Genomic DNA, 18,257 nt, shown 5'->3' with positions numbered 1-18,257 from the left:
TTTCTATACCAGTACTGTCATGGTATCTACAAATATCTATAGGTTTCACAGGGGTGTAAAACAGCCCTGGGAAATTCCAGAAAATGTGCCTACATGTGCCTACATCCTGGAGAAAGAGGGGCTGCAGCAAAGGGATGAATCAGAATGGAGACAAGAACAGTCAGTGCTGGGAAGGGGTCACATTTCAGGCTTCAGTGTCGCCACCTTCCCCAGTTCCTCCATCTCCAGCAGCAGTAAGAAGAGGTGATATTTAGGGTTTTAATCCAAACCCTCATTCTGATTTACTAAACATTAGCGCCAAGGAGAGACAGAAATTGGAGTATGCTGCTGGTTACAATGACTAAATAGGATACAGTATTAAGTCACAGGACCAGACTGAAGGAAAGGATCCTTTTCTCCCACCTTTAACCCTCACACCCATCTGATCTTGATGTATGGGGACTGTTCACCCATCTCTCAAGATTCCCTGTCATCTTCCCTCAATCCTTTGAGGCATGTCGAGATAGATCCGAGAATAATAAAAAATAAAATTAGGTGAAGTACATGCCTAACTAAAAACTTAGCTTGAAAGACTGAGATGAATACTCAAGTTCTCAGCCACATTTGCTAACATTCAGCAATGATGTTAAGGACCTGACTGACTAACACCAGTAAGTGCTGACTTTTCTTATTTTAGCTGACATTTTAGGAGGAAATGTGATGCTCTGCTGTTCTACTTTCCTTTCTCTGTCAGATCTGTACTTGAACTGTCTCCTCCTCCAAGCTAGCACTAAAGGAATAATCAAACAATCCCAAGTTTTTGTACATTTCAGCATTTGAAGTCCCAACCACCAAATCAGACTGGTATTGTAGTCTGAACTTTTAGGGTAATGCTTTAACGATCACAAAAGCACTCTTCAAGCGATACCATTAATTTTGTGGCATAATTGGAGATACCTATAGCTGATTCAGTAGACAACTGAAGATGAGTTAATAAACACATGATTCTCATTTTCAAAGTATATTGCCCTTTCAGCATAGAACAGAACACAAGCAGCAACAGCAAAATAACTGAGCAGAGGTGTAATTCTTTTTTAGTAGAAACATTAATTTGGAAAGCTTAACTAGGCAACTTGCAAAATAAAATCTGTTATATGTTATATACTGTTAATACATAATCTTAACTATATGTTCATACTTAGGTTTGATTTTTATTGTGCTCTACGAATTGCTTTTTTGATGCCACAAGGCAATGCTGCAAGATGATTAGTTAATGCTAGTCACAGCAATCACTCTATCCAGGAGCTATAGAATTCTCTAGCACTTCATAGCAAAAATTACTGCTATATATTTATAAGGAGACATCTTTGGCTTTGGCATTCCTAAGTTTAGTATTTCCTTGACAAACGTACTATTTAAGATGAACATTTAAATAAAATTCAGCCTGCTGAAAAAGTAAGAACATAAAGGAAAAGAGCACATGTACAGCAATTCAATTACTTCATCTAAACCTTAACATCGTTTAAGGCAAATCACACTAACAGCGATGGAATTTATTTGATCCTCCCATTGCAAGACAGTGCAAGATCAGGGTGTTGCTTCCCCTGAGAATGTTGACTGTCTAAAACCCTATCAAATGTCATACTCCTATTGCCCCATCACACAGGGTTTTTTATCTGGCAATTTATAGTCATCTGACAATATGTAATCTCCTTACTAGCAGAATCTATTGGAAAATGTCTAGGCCAGCAATTATAAAGTCTTCTGTGCTCTAAAAGTCTTCAGCTGCAGATGCACAAAAATTTTCACATCTGCAAGCTCAGAAAAATGGCATGATACAAACCAACTGTGAACATTACAAGCTATCTGTGCAATTCCAGGAGTTAGTTTCTAATGCAAATGTAGATTACAGAATCAATTCTGCCATACAGCATCTAATTACAGATGACAAGTCTAGATTGTTTGAAAAGATAGTTGCAGATTTACTCTATATCCAACATATTTTATCCATTTATTCAGTACAAAATCTAATGATAAAGTTCAGTAACATCCACTAAAATGAAGAAACCTACACAGTGTTCCATATTAAATTTAAAACCACCTGCTTGCCTACATATTATCCTACAAGCACAACATCCTGGAAATCTTAATTATGAAGTCTGCATTTATAAACAAGCAATTACCACAATGTGTTTTGTATTTAGTTTTTAAAATGGAAGTGCAATAACCCAAATCTATCACATAGTTAATTCAATGCACTATGGCAGTATTTCTCATCCTGAAAATGCTCACTTGTATTGGGTTTAAAACCTTGGAAAGTGTGCATGGAGATTTAAGCCAGTTTCAGTTAATCAAGATCAGAATTTTACCTCAGGGATCAAAATGCAGAAGTACTTATGCCAGGCAAAGAGCCCTTCCTACTCCTCACAACCCAAAATCAAGTTGATACAGACCTCACGGTAAAAATGGAGCAAGTAGACAGCGAGAATCAGAAAGATGGAGGGGGATCCTGAGACAAAACAGACTAACTCCACAAAACTGATGAGCAATAAGGCAATTTTGTTTCGGAAAAATCTCATGTTCCTTTCTTTTTAAGTTCAGCTGGTAACAGCAGAATGGTTTAACTAAGTCTTAAATCTAATAAAAACATAAAAATACACTGCATGAACTGTCCCCAGTTAGAACATTTATATATAATCAAGTACATAATGCATCCACCATTTTTCTTTCTGGAATTTCTCTAGATGCACACCTGTCACAGTTCTATGTGGAAGAAGTTATCAACTTTGCACACTAAACCACAGTTTATGCACCTCACTGGGCAACAAACACCCAGGAGTAACGAACACACTAATTCCACAAAGTCTTTCACAACGGACAAGCACATGTTTGCACAGTCCAAGTTGATTGAAAGACAATTATTAGGTCATGTCCACCAGAAAGAAAAAAATAAAAGCTTTGGCTGATATAGAATTTAGTATTGTCCTAATTCTGGTATTTCTGATGGTTTAGCCTTTATCATTTTATCTCAAAATATATGCATGTGTAATTGCTCTTTGTATGCATCGATAAGCCTCAACTAACATCAAGTACTTGATGAAAGCTTCCAAGAGTGCTCTACATTTAGAAATGCCCAACTGATCTTTAGAGGTTTTGTTTCAAGTAGAATCCCTTCGAAAAGAGAAATGTACATCTTGCAAGTGAACTGTCAACCAGAAGTCTAATGTCTGAAAAGCATCATTCTGAGTTTCCTCAGGTTCAAAAATTGGTCATGATCCTGATTTTGATTTCGGTTTTCATAATTATGAACAAACATACTTACTCGAAAAATGTTATATGAAAGATAGTATGTTGAAATAATAAGATGGAGGGAAGTTCTCCAGTGATGTGGCCACCTAACTTCAAAAAAGATGGAAACTTCAGCTCAAAGGAGGAAGATGCTTCTGTTCCTGGAATCCAGCTGAGCAATAAAATTCAACCTGTTCATAATACCATTAGAATAAGCCCTGATGGGGAAGAACAGTGGAAATCCTAGGCTGAAAAAGGAGATGGATGGCACAATCAGAACCTATTTTTCAGGTTCAACATTCAGTCATGCTCAATGAAAATCCTGAAGGATACCAGCATTCTTATAGAATAACCATTAAGCATAACCATCAAGAATATCAGGATGTCCACAATGTATTTAAGAAAGATTACAGCATTCCTACTGACATTACTTTGCATGGTATTTTCACTGCCTGCAATAAGATGTCACGCTTAGCAAGTGCTAAAATCACAAACTGCATGCTGCCAGTAGCTTAATGATATGAAATTCTACAGGGAAAGTACAGTCACTCCAACTTCTTCAAAAAGCCAAGGGCATCTTCAAGATTTTTGCTAAAGAGCTGCAAGCTTTTTAAATCACTTCATGACCACAGCTTATACTTTCCACAAAATATACCACATCTGAAGCCACAATAGGCTTCCCATCATCATTGTAGTGGGCACATATCTGCCTACAGTTTCAGACACTTCCTCTAACGCTTATTAGGTTTTTTGATGACCGTTTTTCTGTCTTGCTTTTGAGCAATTTGTGTCAAGGCAAATTATTAAGAAAAGTGCTAGCTTAATCAAACTTAAAAGACATACTTTGCCAGTACATTCTGCCATTCATAACATTTAGACCTAAGAATAAAGTGAGGATGACATTTTTTCTTGAAATAGTCAAAATAGCAAAGAGGTTTAATAACAAGATACAAACAGAAGCATTAGAAAATCCTACATGGGAAAAGAGAATGTTTGTTTTCTTCTCTACCAGACATACACTTCACGACAGATGCTACACTATGAATGACATCAATACTGATGGCAGTATTGGTTCCATATCTTTCAACAGTATCAGCTTCTTTAGAGGCATCGTTTGTCTGCTCAACACATTAACTACAACAAACTCAAAAGGCCTCAGTGTTGTGTCTGTTTCTTTCTGAGTGCTAGTGGGCTACTTTGTGATGCATTAGAAATGTGTTTCTTCCAGATGAAACAGATTCATGCTTGTTTTTTCTAATGTGATGGAGGCAGCTTAACTTCAGGACCTTCTAAGTCAAAGGATGGTACATGAGGATTTGCTTGGCAGGAATTCAAAAGACAATTAGTTAAATAATATATTTTAAGAAGAAAAATCTTTCTGTGAGAAACGTGATACTAGAAATCAGGGGGCTGAATACAATTGATTCACAAGAAGTGACTGGGAGTAGAGGATAGCTAGCTAGCTCACAGACAACTTTCTTCATAATCGTCTGCTATAGAACAAAGCAATCTGTAACACCTAAACAACTAGATTGGATTCTTTGTAAACTGATTTCAAACATATTACCTGTTGTCCTGTAGCAAGATCTAACGTGTACCTTGAAAAGAATACTAATGTTTGTAATAGTCTGAAATATAGGGTAAAATAAAGGATATTTCATATTCATTGTGAGTAGTTTAATTACATTTTAACTCTTTGGGAGTACATAGCACAGTCATCATCTCTGCCACATAAAGTCATTTATATGCTACAACACAGTGGCAGCTATGGAAGCACTAACTACACCAAAATACAGTAGAACCAACTTCCCAATCGCTTCACATCACAAGAAATTTAAGGAATCTGTCTGGGCACAATGTGGCCTGGCAGACCATTTCTATCCTGTCAAGCTGTAGAAAGTACACAGGACCCTTAGACAGGCTCTAGATCCTAAACACCCCATGTAATATTTAAGCAATGACAATCTTACTTCTGGCAGAACACTTAAAACAGCACCAACAGCACCACAGAAGAGCTTTAACAGTAACTACTGTGTTCACCCCTCAATAACCAACAGCCTATCCTGTTGCTTGAACTTCTATGTATGTGAGAAACAGTAGATCCAGACAGAATTGGACATTAGATATCAAACTACTCTGGATAGATTATGTCAACGTACTTTTTGTTAGTTCACAGAAATTAAAAGAATGTATTGTGGTGTTTCAATGTCAGCAGTGTAAGTCAGTTTAGCAAGTTCAAAGTGTTTTATCCAATATTCCTTAAATATTTGATCTTTAGTACATGTCTTAATGCACTTGCCATTCTTACTAAAACCAGCTGACAGTTACCTGACTATGCTTTCTTTCAATTGTCCTTTCTGTACGTAGATTTAGTCCAAGAAGCAGACCTCTCTGAGTATACCTGTTCAGTTCCATCTATTGCAATACTGACTTGACTTTTTACTATGACTATTGAAAAAATTAAATAAATTAATGTTTCTGAGTGGATAACACAAAGCATCATCAGAACAGAACCAGTCCATCTAACTTGAACAATTTCTGCCCAGTGAATGAGGCCAGATTAAAGATCTAGTTTTATCTAACTTAAATATGTCTGCTCAAATTCTACTTAACCATTCAGTAACCTGGCATAAATATTGTATTAATCAGGCATTTAGCATGGGTTAGGCAATTTTCTACTGTGGATATGTACATTTATCTATATAGCTATCTGCAGAACAAACTAACAATTCACCTAGGGTTTGCAGAAATCTGGAGATAGACAATAGTTATGCTCTAATCCAGTAGAGCTTAAAAGAAAACAGTGTACGAATATAGCCCAAAGTGCAAAAGGGTAAGGGGGAAAAAAAAAGAATTTACACAAATTTAACTGTGGCAGTTGTCCTTCAACTGACCTTTGGAGCATGGAAGCACTCCTAATCTACTTTTCTGCCCAAATTAGACAAATTAGCTTGAATCACAGTGAAAAAGCAAACCCTTCTAGAGATGATCTAAAGTACTTCACCTGATTTTTCTTTCAAGCCGATTTGGAGTACTCACATGACCTATTAATACAGTCCAACAGAAGGGATGGTGGCTTCCAGCTGTTAGCATGGTGACTGCATATTCTCACACTGGAGGAAACTGATGTGGCAATAGAATGTCATCAATAAAACAAAGATCTGGAATTTAAATGACAAGAGAAAGTGGTCTTTGTCCTCCCCTAAAATACACAGACTGGAGTCCAGCTTCCTAAGTATAATTGCATTCCTGATCTGCTTTCAATGTCTGATTTATTCTGAAATAACTATGGAAAGCAGAATTTAAAATCAGTTATCCACTCTACTAATTGTATATCTTTCATACTGTTTTAAATAAGACTAAATTTAAAAAAGAAAAAAAGGCAAGTTTTCACTGCTTTTAATTGAACCTGTTTATTGTACTTAATGGTTACCAATGTTTCTTTAAACACCGTGCACAAGAAACACAAAATTGAAATAACAAAACATATTTGCTTTTTATTAGGTATCCTCACAGAAACACTACAGATTAAGTGCTTAGCATTTAAGACAGTAGTTATAATATTAAATTCCCATCATGTATAACATGAAATTAAAGTTACATGTCTAATGGAATTTCTAGTATTGCTTAATCTTATTATATCATAGTTATCAAACTACTGCACTGTACTTCTCTGACACTTTAATAAAATCCAATTCATGTTTACAAGTAACCTTAAAAGGGTTTAAAACCCAACCAACCAACCAAAAATACAACAAAAAGCAGAGGTGGAACACTTAAGATGAGCCAGACTTCGTATTACACACATATGCTTTTGACCTGTGATGTCCTCTGCCACAAATAGAAATATTCATAGACTACCCACCATTGCCTCATTTATCACATGTTCAGGAGCAGGTCTTTTCCAAAAGACCTCTCTGACCAGCTGGCTACATTAGTATAGTTTGGTAGCTACAGCCATTCTATTCTATATTAATGATCAGCAAAAATAAATTAGTTTAATTTTTAATGCCATTTTATTAAACTACAAGTACTGACTTAAGGTACTATCTTTCCCCTTCTCCCTCGTGGTCACAGGAAACAGGGCAAAATGAACATCTGATTGCCTGTGAAAAGGAATGCAGAAAGGAGGATACCAAACCAAGAGGATCAGTTGTGGTTCATGTGGGGTTGATAGAAAGCTGTTGGAAGGGACCTAGCAGAAGTTCTCAAGGGACAGTCCTTAGGTCACATAACCCAAAACATCTCTCTTTGCTTTCCAGACAAATTAAATTGGCCTGTTCCAAGACCTTCAATGCTTCAATCCTCACCAGACTGTATGCCCTCTCAACTCTCTCTCTCCACAAATGCAAATTTAGATTAGAAAACTAGAGTTAGCCTTCCTGATTTAGAAAAGGGATTCAGCTCTAGATTCTCAGCATTCCAATGGCAATCTTATTTCTGGCAGACTTTTAAAGTTATGGTGTGGCAGAAGACCTCAGCAGAAACTACTGATAATAGTTTTCTTTGATAATATACCCTCAAATACCTGTGGGTCACAGAACCCATGGATACTTGAGATCAGATCAGACTACAAAACAATAGCTATGTGCCACTGGAAAATGAGAATTTCCCTTTCCTTACATCAAGCTCCAGATCCTGACACCTGTGCTTATGAGATTTCAGTGAACTGCCTTAACTTGGAAACACAGTAGAAAACTGTTCCAGGAAATGCCCAACAGATGACAGGAAATTCAGAAGAACAGATCCACTTCATCAGATGCAAACAAGGTAAATTTTATACTCATTAAGACAACCTTAGCAGCAACTTGTCTTGTTTATATTCAGTCAGGATTACTCAAAACACTGAACTGCCATCTTATCAGTGACAGAACCTTCCTAGATTTTCCTGAAGGAACATTTTGAATCATCTTCCATGTGTTTTGCAACATGCAAATGATATCCATGGGTACTGTGGCAGAGCATATTAGATACTCAGATAGAAGACAACACTGTTTAACTTCCAAGGTAAAAGTACTGTTCAGTTAACAAACTAACATTTGAAGTTATTCTGTGGCCTTTCCTTCCTGAAGCAAAACTAAAAATTCCTTGGTTCCTGAACAAGCTTAGCTCTGGCAGAAAAATTACATTTGTCATTACTAGCTGACCTGAGACATCACAAATTAAGATACTGTTGCAAATGTTTAAGGTAAGTCTCTCCAGTGTCAAAATCCATTTTCTATTTGGCAAATGAAAGACGAAAACTGTTACAGAGTAAAATGAATTGTGAGACATATGCACAGTTTTTCAAATATTACTTCAGACTTTTGACATTAAATAAATCATTCTAGTCACCTGTATAAAACAGTCAAAACACAGTAGGCATTAGACAATGACATTCTTGGAAAACTCAAACACTGCATTAGCTTTCATGACTCTTGTTCTACAGTAAAGTAAGCCAGAGACACTTCTGTTTACTTCTGTTGTTAACATCAATTATAGCAATGCCAGAGCTCCGATTTTATTTTGCTGGCTTCCTAAATTAGAAGAATTGCACCTTTAAGGCATTTTACCTATTGCCAGAGAAAGAATTAAAGCCTTTTTCAAGATATACATTCCAAGCAATAATTATGAAATTCTGAGTTATTTGACTGAACTTCCAAATGCTGCTAAGGATCCATTTATAACAGGAAGGAAGCACATCCAATGTATGCAATAAACTATGGGGGGGGAGACGGAAGGAAAAAAAGTACTAGATAAATGAAGAAAAATATTCAGGACAATTAGGCTTGAGGTTTTATGTTTTGCTTCTGCATTAGGAACATGCACTGCTGTATTTTTAAATCCTCTGGCTATAACACACAAGTATTTTGTGTTCAATATGAGGTCTTCCTAGTCAGCTACATCCCCAAACAGAGGGACGCTTAATTGCTATAAACAGGGGGATTGCTATACTTGTATTTCCTTATAATATTCATCTATTGGGAAGATTGTAATAAAACCAAATAAAATTACACTCCTTGTATTTGAAGAAGTTGACTAACATTTGTAGCATAGCAGTTGTAAAAAATTAATGCAGAGACTGAAAAAAATAAAGCCAAGAACTCAAAATGTAGGCTGCCCAGTGCTAGACCATTTTAAAATTATATAACGAAATGCTATTTTTTCCATTCTGCAAAACCCAGCCACTACTCACAAACAGGATGGTGCCCATGCATAGAGTGAACTACTCACTTAAAATAAATGTAAATAACGTGTAAAACAGTCAAAGAGTTAATAGCATTCTCATTAAGAACACCACCAAAAATCAATAATCAAACCAAACTCGCATCCTCAGTTGTAATGCAATTTCCCAAGGGATTTGTTTTAAGTGAGGGAAGTTTTGGAAAGATGCTGGATTGTCAGCTGAACGGAATTCCAACATGCACTTTACCTAACAAGGTAATATAATCCCTATAATCAACTGCTGTAGAAAATTGTGATAAAGCATTGTAACACCCAGAAGTAATTATCATTACAGTTTGCATACCCCAGTCTTTTATATTAGATAGGCTCTTTAAAAAGGAGCCTATGATACTGGACTTGGATCTGCCATAGCAGACAGACACTGTAATACTGTTTTCTACTCTTAGAACCACTCATGTACAAACATACAATTATTCCTTATTTAAAACAAAGGATATTATACTGCCTCACTTAACAGCAAGAACTTCTGAAGTATGGGAAGCATTTAGATCTCTGTATGCCAAAGGAGCTTTCACCCTGGGAAAGCAGTAGCAAGTTGAGAAATACAGAAGCTGATCTGTTTTGTTTGCATCTGTGTCCTTAAATTCATTTCTCCAGCTGCTTCAACTTACATAAGGTGTACTGTAAGGTATTAGGGTCAATTTCATGGTACCTCTCAAGCCCAGACTATCAGCCACCCACATTAAAAATACCTCAGATTGATTCCCAGCAACAGCTCAGCTATAAAGCTAGAGGGCTGGAAATTAAGTCTGTCCATTGGACATACTACAAAATTTACCACATACACAGAGCACAAAACACTGTAGCAATACTTGTCCTAATACTTGTCCCAAGTTCACTTTGTTCTCCAAGGAAGTGGTAAGACTGATGGTTAATAATAAAAAAAAAACATCTACACGTGGCCTGCTACAGGGTGCAGGCTCCACAGGCTTCAAAAGCAGAAGCTTTAATGGCTCTGCTAAGTAGAAAGAAGCCCTTAGGATTAGCCCTGAATGTCAGTACAAATGCACCTCAAAGGGCTTGTGAGAATGAAAATTTCAAAAATTAAGGAGGCAATGCTGCAGCCCATGCACAGAAAGACATTAAATGAGAAATGAGAAGAGATCCTCATAAAATAGCAAAGACACCTCCCTAATCCACCTCCAAATAATTTAAAAACTATCAGTATCTACAGAACTTTGGATTTTCTTGTTAGCTTTACTGTCCAAAATTTCAATTCTCCCCTTCCCCCAGCAATTCAGCCTGAGACAAATTTAAGAACATTAGTATTAGGATTACAGGCTGCCAAAAGCAGAGACTATTATAGACAGAATTATGATACAAAGCAAAAGGCAACCTTTATAAGCCACCTTAACGCTATGTAATCAAATCAAATTTCTGTTTAAAAAACAGAACCCATTAAGCTGCTCAAATAACAGGCTATCTGCCAAGAAAAGTCCATTCAATGATTTTCATCATAGCACCTGCTCTAGCTAGTCAAGTGTTTGTGAGTATTTGTGGAAGACTGTTTAAAAAAAAAAAAAAATTAAAAATCATGTCGCTAAAAGCTAAACTTGCTGGTTCAGTTTGACCCCGACTACATTAAGAATTCCAATATATTTTCCTTTTCAAGTTTCATTCTGCTATCCACAAATCAATGAAAGAGTCAAGCTTTTGCAAGCACTCTGTCACACCTATACTTTCCAAAAGACGACTGTAGGGATAGTTTCTGTACTCAACCACACTCTGTATGTTTTACAAACACTCCCTCTCCTATCCACTCATGCATGACCCCATTACTGCACCCATATGAAGTCTCATGAGGTTTCCCCTCCAATTAGAAGTTGTGCAAGTGAGGACATAAAGATGGTTATTTTATGAGGCCACATGGTTAACTGCTTTTCAGCTACATCAGTCTAACTGACCAAATCCAGTCTGAGGTCTTGCTAGTCACAAACTATCACCTCTGCTATGCCTTTCAACTCTACCCAATCTTCTTTCCCTAGATTGTTCTCCTTGCATTACATTTCTAATATTTACCTATTTCTGCAATTTCTTAAGCAGTAGTTCAGCAGTTAACCACGTATCTTCTTCACTGCTAACACTATCAACCTTCTGGAAAAGGTTGCTTAGCCTCAACACAGAGCCCTCCAAGTAACCAGACAATGAATGGCTGTTCAAATGTCTGGACATATCGGACTCAATATTTTATAATCTAGAAAGCCCTAAAAGCCAGAGACTGACCTATGTTAGCAGTTTCTCAACTTCTATCATGTTACAATAGAAGTGATGAAAAAAACATATCTGAGCTAGACTTCCTCACTTAAAGGGTGAAGGGAAAGATATATGGCAGGCTATTTGCCAAGAACACAAAAACCTTTGAACTTGCCTTCCATGGACACACAGGCCCCACTAAGGAGACTATGCTGGAATATTTTTCCAGCTACAATAAAATAGCAGAAATGAGTTTGAGCCACCTAGCTACCTGAAATTCTGCTAAAATTCTTAGGATTACCAAACAACTTTCATTATTCAAATGTAACATGTCTGTATCTTACATTTAGAAAAAAGTTACAGAACACTTAATCTAACTGCTCATTAACAGTAAGTACACAATCTTTTAAAATTAATTCATATAAAATAGACTACTTCTCATTTCATAGACTCAAAAAGCTTGTCAATGAAAATACCATTGGAAGTTTTTAATATGAATTTCATGACATTTACAGCATCTCAAAATGAGTTCAAAGTGATTATATTCAAACTGTAATGGAATCAAATACTTTCCCAAGATCTGGAAGTTGTCAAAGATTATAAACAGATCTATATTCATGTATTCACCTTTAACAAGATTATGTGATGAAAGTGACAGTGGCTGTCACTCCTCAGGAAGAACTATGCAATCTGCTGTCCATTTGCCCAGCACTAGCAGGTAAGCAAAGGACCAGATGAATTATCTGGGTGGGCCATATCTGACCATAGCCTACAGATCAAGCATTGTTAATTGAGATTGACACTACCAGTATCATCCTCTTTAATGAAATTTTTTTCCCTATGAACATCAGCTTAAGATACTCTCATTCATTGCTACATACCCCTTCTTCTGTCACTCCTGTTGCTCCAATCTCTTAATGAGCTCTGGCTTTACATGTATATATGTCTCCACCCTTCCACTCAGTCCCAGTTTACCCTCTCAAATTGGTTGCTACTTACATTCCCTCTCAACATTCATATTCTTCCTCAAAAATAAGTAACTAAATTGCAGTATAAAAACTGTTAGTGGGCTGGCTCAGGGAACTGAAGTGTTAACAGTATTCTGACAGTTTACCTCACCGAATCAGCTCACCGTGACTGCTTTAGAGTGAGCACAAAGAAAAAAACAGGACTGCAGAGTCAGTGACAGAGAATTCCTACTCCAAAAGGCAAGCATGGAATCAACTAACAAACCCACAACCTTATTCTCTATCACTGAAATAAATACATTTCCACAACATCCAATATTCAATCAGTTCCATATATCACTTTTAACGTTAACTCCATTAACACGATTGAAGCTTTCATATTTTTAGGTGTATAATTTAAGTTTTTATTAATGAAAAGAAGTCTGTAACAGAACAAGAACTCACCTAGCAAACAATTTGAGCCTAAGGAAAACCTGTCTTTTCTGCTGTGTCCAAGATAAAATCCTAACTTCCTTTAACCTCTCTGCCTCTGAAATGCAAGCAACACCACCAACGTTATGTTTATTTTCACCAGTTCACACCCATTCAACAAAGTCAACTAATGGTAGATGATGGTATCTGCGACAAGAAAGTGGATTGCTATCAAGATACATAAACCATATTTCCCACTGGCACAATTGTGCTACTTCAGTGAAGTATGATGAACAATGGTCACCCTGATGACAGTTAAAAAGCTGGTGGTTTTGAATGATCAATGATGTCGATTTGGAAGAGGCAAAGATGTATAGGAGACTGTGGTAGCAGTGCTCAGTACCAGGAACTGGCAGTACAGAAAGAGACAACATTCTTGGCAACTGTAACCAACAAAGATCCCACTGCTGCTCCATCCCACATGTGCAAACTGGTACAGAGAGGGTCTCATTCTCAGACCCACGAGCTTCTGCATACCATCTTAAATCAGCGTTCACTCCTTTCACTCTAACTGGTATTAATTTGGTGTTTAACAAACTGTTAAAATTCTCAGAGAAAGATAAAAGCTAGATCTAATGTCATGAGATATGATTAATGAATCAGCCACAGCTCTCACATGTGTGACTTAATGGCAAGAACTGTGCAAACAGAATGAATGTTACTATTTTAATAGAACTCCCTGAAGACTACTGATGTACCAAAGCTTGCTACCATTTTAGTTAGTAGCAGTATTAGGATGCAACAGTCTTCCTAGATACAGCTGCCTCATATGTATACATATGTATACACACACATAGATTGTGTTATATATACACACACACACACACACACACGATATGAGCAGCTAAATGAAACAGCTTATGGGCATGCTGGAGCTGTACTTCAGGCAAACCAGTTCATAGAAAGTAGTCCCTGTCCAAGTATTCCACAGTTCTGGTTGTCTTGGTGCAGCAGCCATGCTAGAATGTGAGGCAGCATCTGACAAAGAATGACTTCTCTTGACAACTGAGTTAAACACACTGTTGTACTTTCACAAAAAGTCTTCACTGTGCACTTGTGTGTCGATACCACAAAAAATAAATTATCTTGGTCCACCCAGCTGCCAAACCAGCCAAGAGATGAACTAGATTTCAGACATGACAGCTATCCATCTCAATGTACCATCATTGCCCATGTTTCAAGCTCTTGGTCTCGTAATGAAATCCTGAAGTTAAATGCACAGCTTAAAGTTAATGCTGACTGCCTTCATGTATCAGATCTTGGAACTGCCAAAAAGCACACACATGATGAACAGGTTACAAGTTTGTAAGTGACAGTATGATGACCTCAAAATACTACTTTGTCTTTTCCTCATGAAGGCGTTGTATTTTAATGGAGCTCAAAAGCAAATGCTCTCCTCTTTTCTACTGCCTTGGCCTACTGTACTATGTTTGAGTCATTTTTGAAGAAATAGCAACTGGAGTATGGTTTATCCTGAATCAAAACCTAACTTTACTGTCAGAAATGCATCTTGAAAGGGCTGTTACCAAAAAAAAAAAAAAAAGTATCTGATTAAATGAGAATTTAGGAAACCCAAGGCAAATCTCCTTTTCCTCCCACCCCAGATCTCCTGTATTTCTTACACCCATACCAGAAAACTGTATTCCTAAGAGAAAGCTTTCTGCACTTCTGCAATATTTTTTTTCCATTCAAAAGAATAACTGATTCGCATCATGCTCCTCATTTAATCAAATATATATCAGCTTCCTCTCTTGATCACAAAATAAATACTAGGGAATAGGTGACTTAACACGTTACAAGATATCCTACACAAACTTGTCAGAAAAAAAGACAAAGGAATGGAGAAAACTATGGACCTGTTCCACCAGCAAAACCTGTGGTCACCGTCATGAAAAAAAAAATCCAGTTTATTTGGCCAAGCTGCTAAAGAAGTAGTTAAAAAAACCACAAACAAGCAAACAAAACAAAACCCCCCAAACAAACAAACCCCACCGCATCTAATCTCTTTTCCCACATTAGATTCAGACTTTTAAGACTCGTAATTACAACAGTGAAAAATCATTCCTACCTAGCTACACAACAGTATTTAGGACCCATACAATTTTTTACTCTTTCCATCAATATTGCCACTGCAGTAGAAAAAGACCTTTGTTTTTCTTAGTTTCTACCATTTTAGGTTCTCTTTTCTACCAATTAACCTAAGTGCATTTGCCTCTACCATTCTGGCATGCAGCAACATGACACTGGCATGATTCTTGACATTTAACCTGCTTCTCACAGACATGCATTAAAATCAATGAGTTTTGCCAGCCTTCTCTGTTCTGTAAGTAGCAAAGGTACATACAGCAGCATAGACAGCAATGCCTTTTGTTTGTATACTGAAGATGACTCTGGATCAACTCACACATTGTTTAAAACAGAAGTTTGTCTTTAAAACCATATCATGACTATGAACTCAACTCCCATAGAACCTTTTTTAATGTCCTTCAAGGTTTAATAACAAAAGTTACGCAACGCAACGCTGTAAAATTTTCATTTATGCAATAAAGATGAGTCTTGATTACAAAAAAAAAAAAATCTAAGTTGCACAAAAATGTAGTATGCATGCTTAAAAATAGTTTCCTACATGATGGAAAGTCTTTTCGCTTTAATTCAGATTACAAGAGTCTGAAAATTGCTTCACAGGATATAATCCCAGGTTCATAGTCTCATTGCAGATGTGTTTAACTATGCTTCCCCATTGTTAACTTTATTAATTGAAAGTCTGCATTCCTTCCATTCATTTATGTTTACAGAAGAACACTTAAATAACAGGCAATTACTTGATATTTTGAAGATATTTTGAGATATTGGGCTTTCACATCACAAAGTGTGTATTTCTTCAGACAGCATTTATAAACAAAGCAATTCCTTGTTCTCCGCTATTCTGAGCCACGATTTCTGAATGGATACACTGAGGAGGGGGCAAAGGAGGGGGAGACAAGAGGAAAACAACCGGAAAAGAGGAAGTTGTGCTTTTGCAACTATCAAAGTGGAGTGCATGCTCTGCAGCTAAGTACAATTTTAGTAACGACTTTAGATTAACAAAGTATCTACTGTGCATTTCAAAATGAAGCATCTCCTTCCTTCACGAGATTAACAATAAGACCCAAGACATAAAATATTAAATTAAAAATCAGATCATTCATTGTTCTAAAGTCATCTGCTGCTTATCCTACTTAAAGTTCCAAAAACATATATTCCCAGGATGAAGTAGCCACTAATACCAAAATTCACTGTCACGTTTTTGCATTAAAAAACCGCCGTGTTAAGTCCCGTCATCTCTCCCTTTGCCTTGCTTCAAGGAACGCGTGCAGCATTCCTTGATCTTATACATAAAATGGTCTCAGTACCCTCCAAGAGGGAAAAGAACAGGCAGCTTCCCCAGGAAGAAAAGTAATCTTTAGAAAAATCAAGATGTGAGGCAAACAGCATTAAGTCCTTCGGCTCAGAAACGGCGCTTCGAAATACCTGGCAATAAACCAATGTCACTTATTTCACTGTAATCCCTCAAGTCATTTTTATGAAGATTACTTCCTGTATTGCATTCCTCACCCTCCTCTCTCCTCGACCGACAACGGCTCTAAAAAAGTCCACTCCGGGAAGCCGCACCGCACGTCTGGAGAACAACGCCGAGATACGAGGACCAGGACGCCGGTCACGTTTGGTAGAACTGGTACATTACGGTGGCCGTCGCCGAACCCCCTGATTCCTGCCTGGCACCCTGCTTCCGCGCCAGCACCACAACTTTCTCCCTACCCCTTGGCGGCGAACCGAAGGGTCCTGCCGCAACTCCACCGCGTCCAACCCGCAGCCTCCGCCGGCTCCGGGAGAACAGCCGCCTCCCAGTTCCCGAGGTCTCTGCCATCGCCGTCGCCTCTACCATCCTGTTTCCTCCCGCCCTGCGGGGACACCGAAGTGGCCTGCCCCACGACGGCCCCTCAAGCCAGTGCCCGCGCACCGCGACCCCTCGGGCTCCTTCCGACCTGCCACAACGTGTCCCGCCTGCACCGCCCCCCTCCTCTCCCTTCCAGGGCGTTCGCGGCTCTCGGCTCCCTCCGCCCGGCGTCCAGGAGTACAGGCAGAGAGCAAGTTCGCGAAGTGGGGGAGCGGAGAGCTGGCGGCGGGGGCCTTCCCCCGTCCCTACGGCGGGGAAAACCTGCGGGGCGCTTTCCCCTTCTGCCCCCACCGCTGGGGCTCACGGCACGACGCCCGCTTGAGGCGCACCCCGTGAGGGGGCGGCTTTCCCGCCTCTCTGTCCCGTTCAGCAGCGGTGAGGACTTACCAGGGGTCGAACTCGTGGATGATGCTTTCGAAGCGGATGACGGCAAAGAGCCGGGAGCTGAAGCCGGCCAGCCAGGCCAGGAAAAGGATGGTGAAGGAGAGGAGCGACTGCCAGCCCGCTGGCTGCGACAGGCCCCCCGACAGGCCGCCTCCGCCCGCCGGGGGGCCGCCGGCAGCTGCCGGCGCCGCGCTACCGCCGCCTGCCCCAGTGCGGCTGTTGAGCAGCGCCACAGAGTTGGCGGCGGGTTTGTGCTTGTTGTCGGGGCCCGAGTGCTCCGCCATGTTGTACCCGGGGCTCCCTCGCAGCCTCTCCGCCTGGCGCGTGCGGGAAGGAGGCGGAGGAGGGGTGGGGGAGGGAGCGGGAGGAAAGGCAGGGGGAGGGAGGCTCGGCAGGGGAGGGGCGGAGCCCGCCCGCTCCCTCAGCGGTCCTCGCTGACTCCCCACTGCCACTGCCGCCACCGCCTCCTCGCTCAGCCGGGCTCAGCCTCCCGCCGCCGCCGTCACCATCCCAGTGCGGCGCGGAGCGGAGAGGGCGGGGCGCGAGTCCGGGGCGGGGCGAGTGATGGAAGGGGGTGGAGCCGAGAAGCCTAATGTCGCGCGCGCGCAGGCTGAGAGCAAAGCCAGGGAGTCAGAGGCGCGCGGCTGCCGCCATGGGGCGGCGACCACCCTGCCGCCCGCGCTCAGGGTCCCAGGCGGGAAGGGGCAGGCGGGTGCGGAGTGGTGGGTCGTGTCCGCTAAAGCGAGTGGTTTGACATTGCCGCCCTCCAGTGCGGGAGGAGCTACCGGGGAAGGGGCGGGGTTCTGAGGTGA

The 18,257-nt window shown here is 39.7% G+C and overlaps 1 protein-coding gene across 1 annotated transcript in view; it reads right to left on the bottom strand.

Annotated features, from left to right (window-relative positions):
- STT3B (STT3 oligosaccharyltransferase complex catalytic subunit B) overlaps positions 1 to 17,729 on the bottom strand; it is a 46,012-nt gene extending 28,283 nt beyond the window's left edge. The window contains exon 1 of the mRNA XM_054384758.1: positions 17,449 to 17,729. Coding sequence (XP_054240733.1) covers positions 17,449 to 17,729 — 281 coding nt within the window. The remainder of the gene's footprint in view (positions 1 to 17,448) is intronic.
- Between the last annotated feature and the right edge of the window lie 528 nt (positions 17,730 to 18,257).

The sequence above is a fragment of the Indicator indicator genome, chromosome 11, assembly GCF_027791375.1.
Source record: "Indicator indicator isolate 239-I01 chromosome 11, UM_Iind_1.1, whole genome shotgun sequence".
Classification (NCBI taxonomy): domain Eukaryota; kingdom Metazoa; phylum Chordata; class Aves; order Piciformes; family Indicatoridae; genus Indicator; species Indicator indicator.
This window is presented reverse-complemented; position numbering and strand designations above follow the sequence as displayed.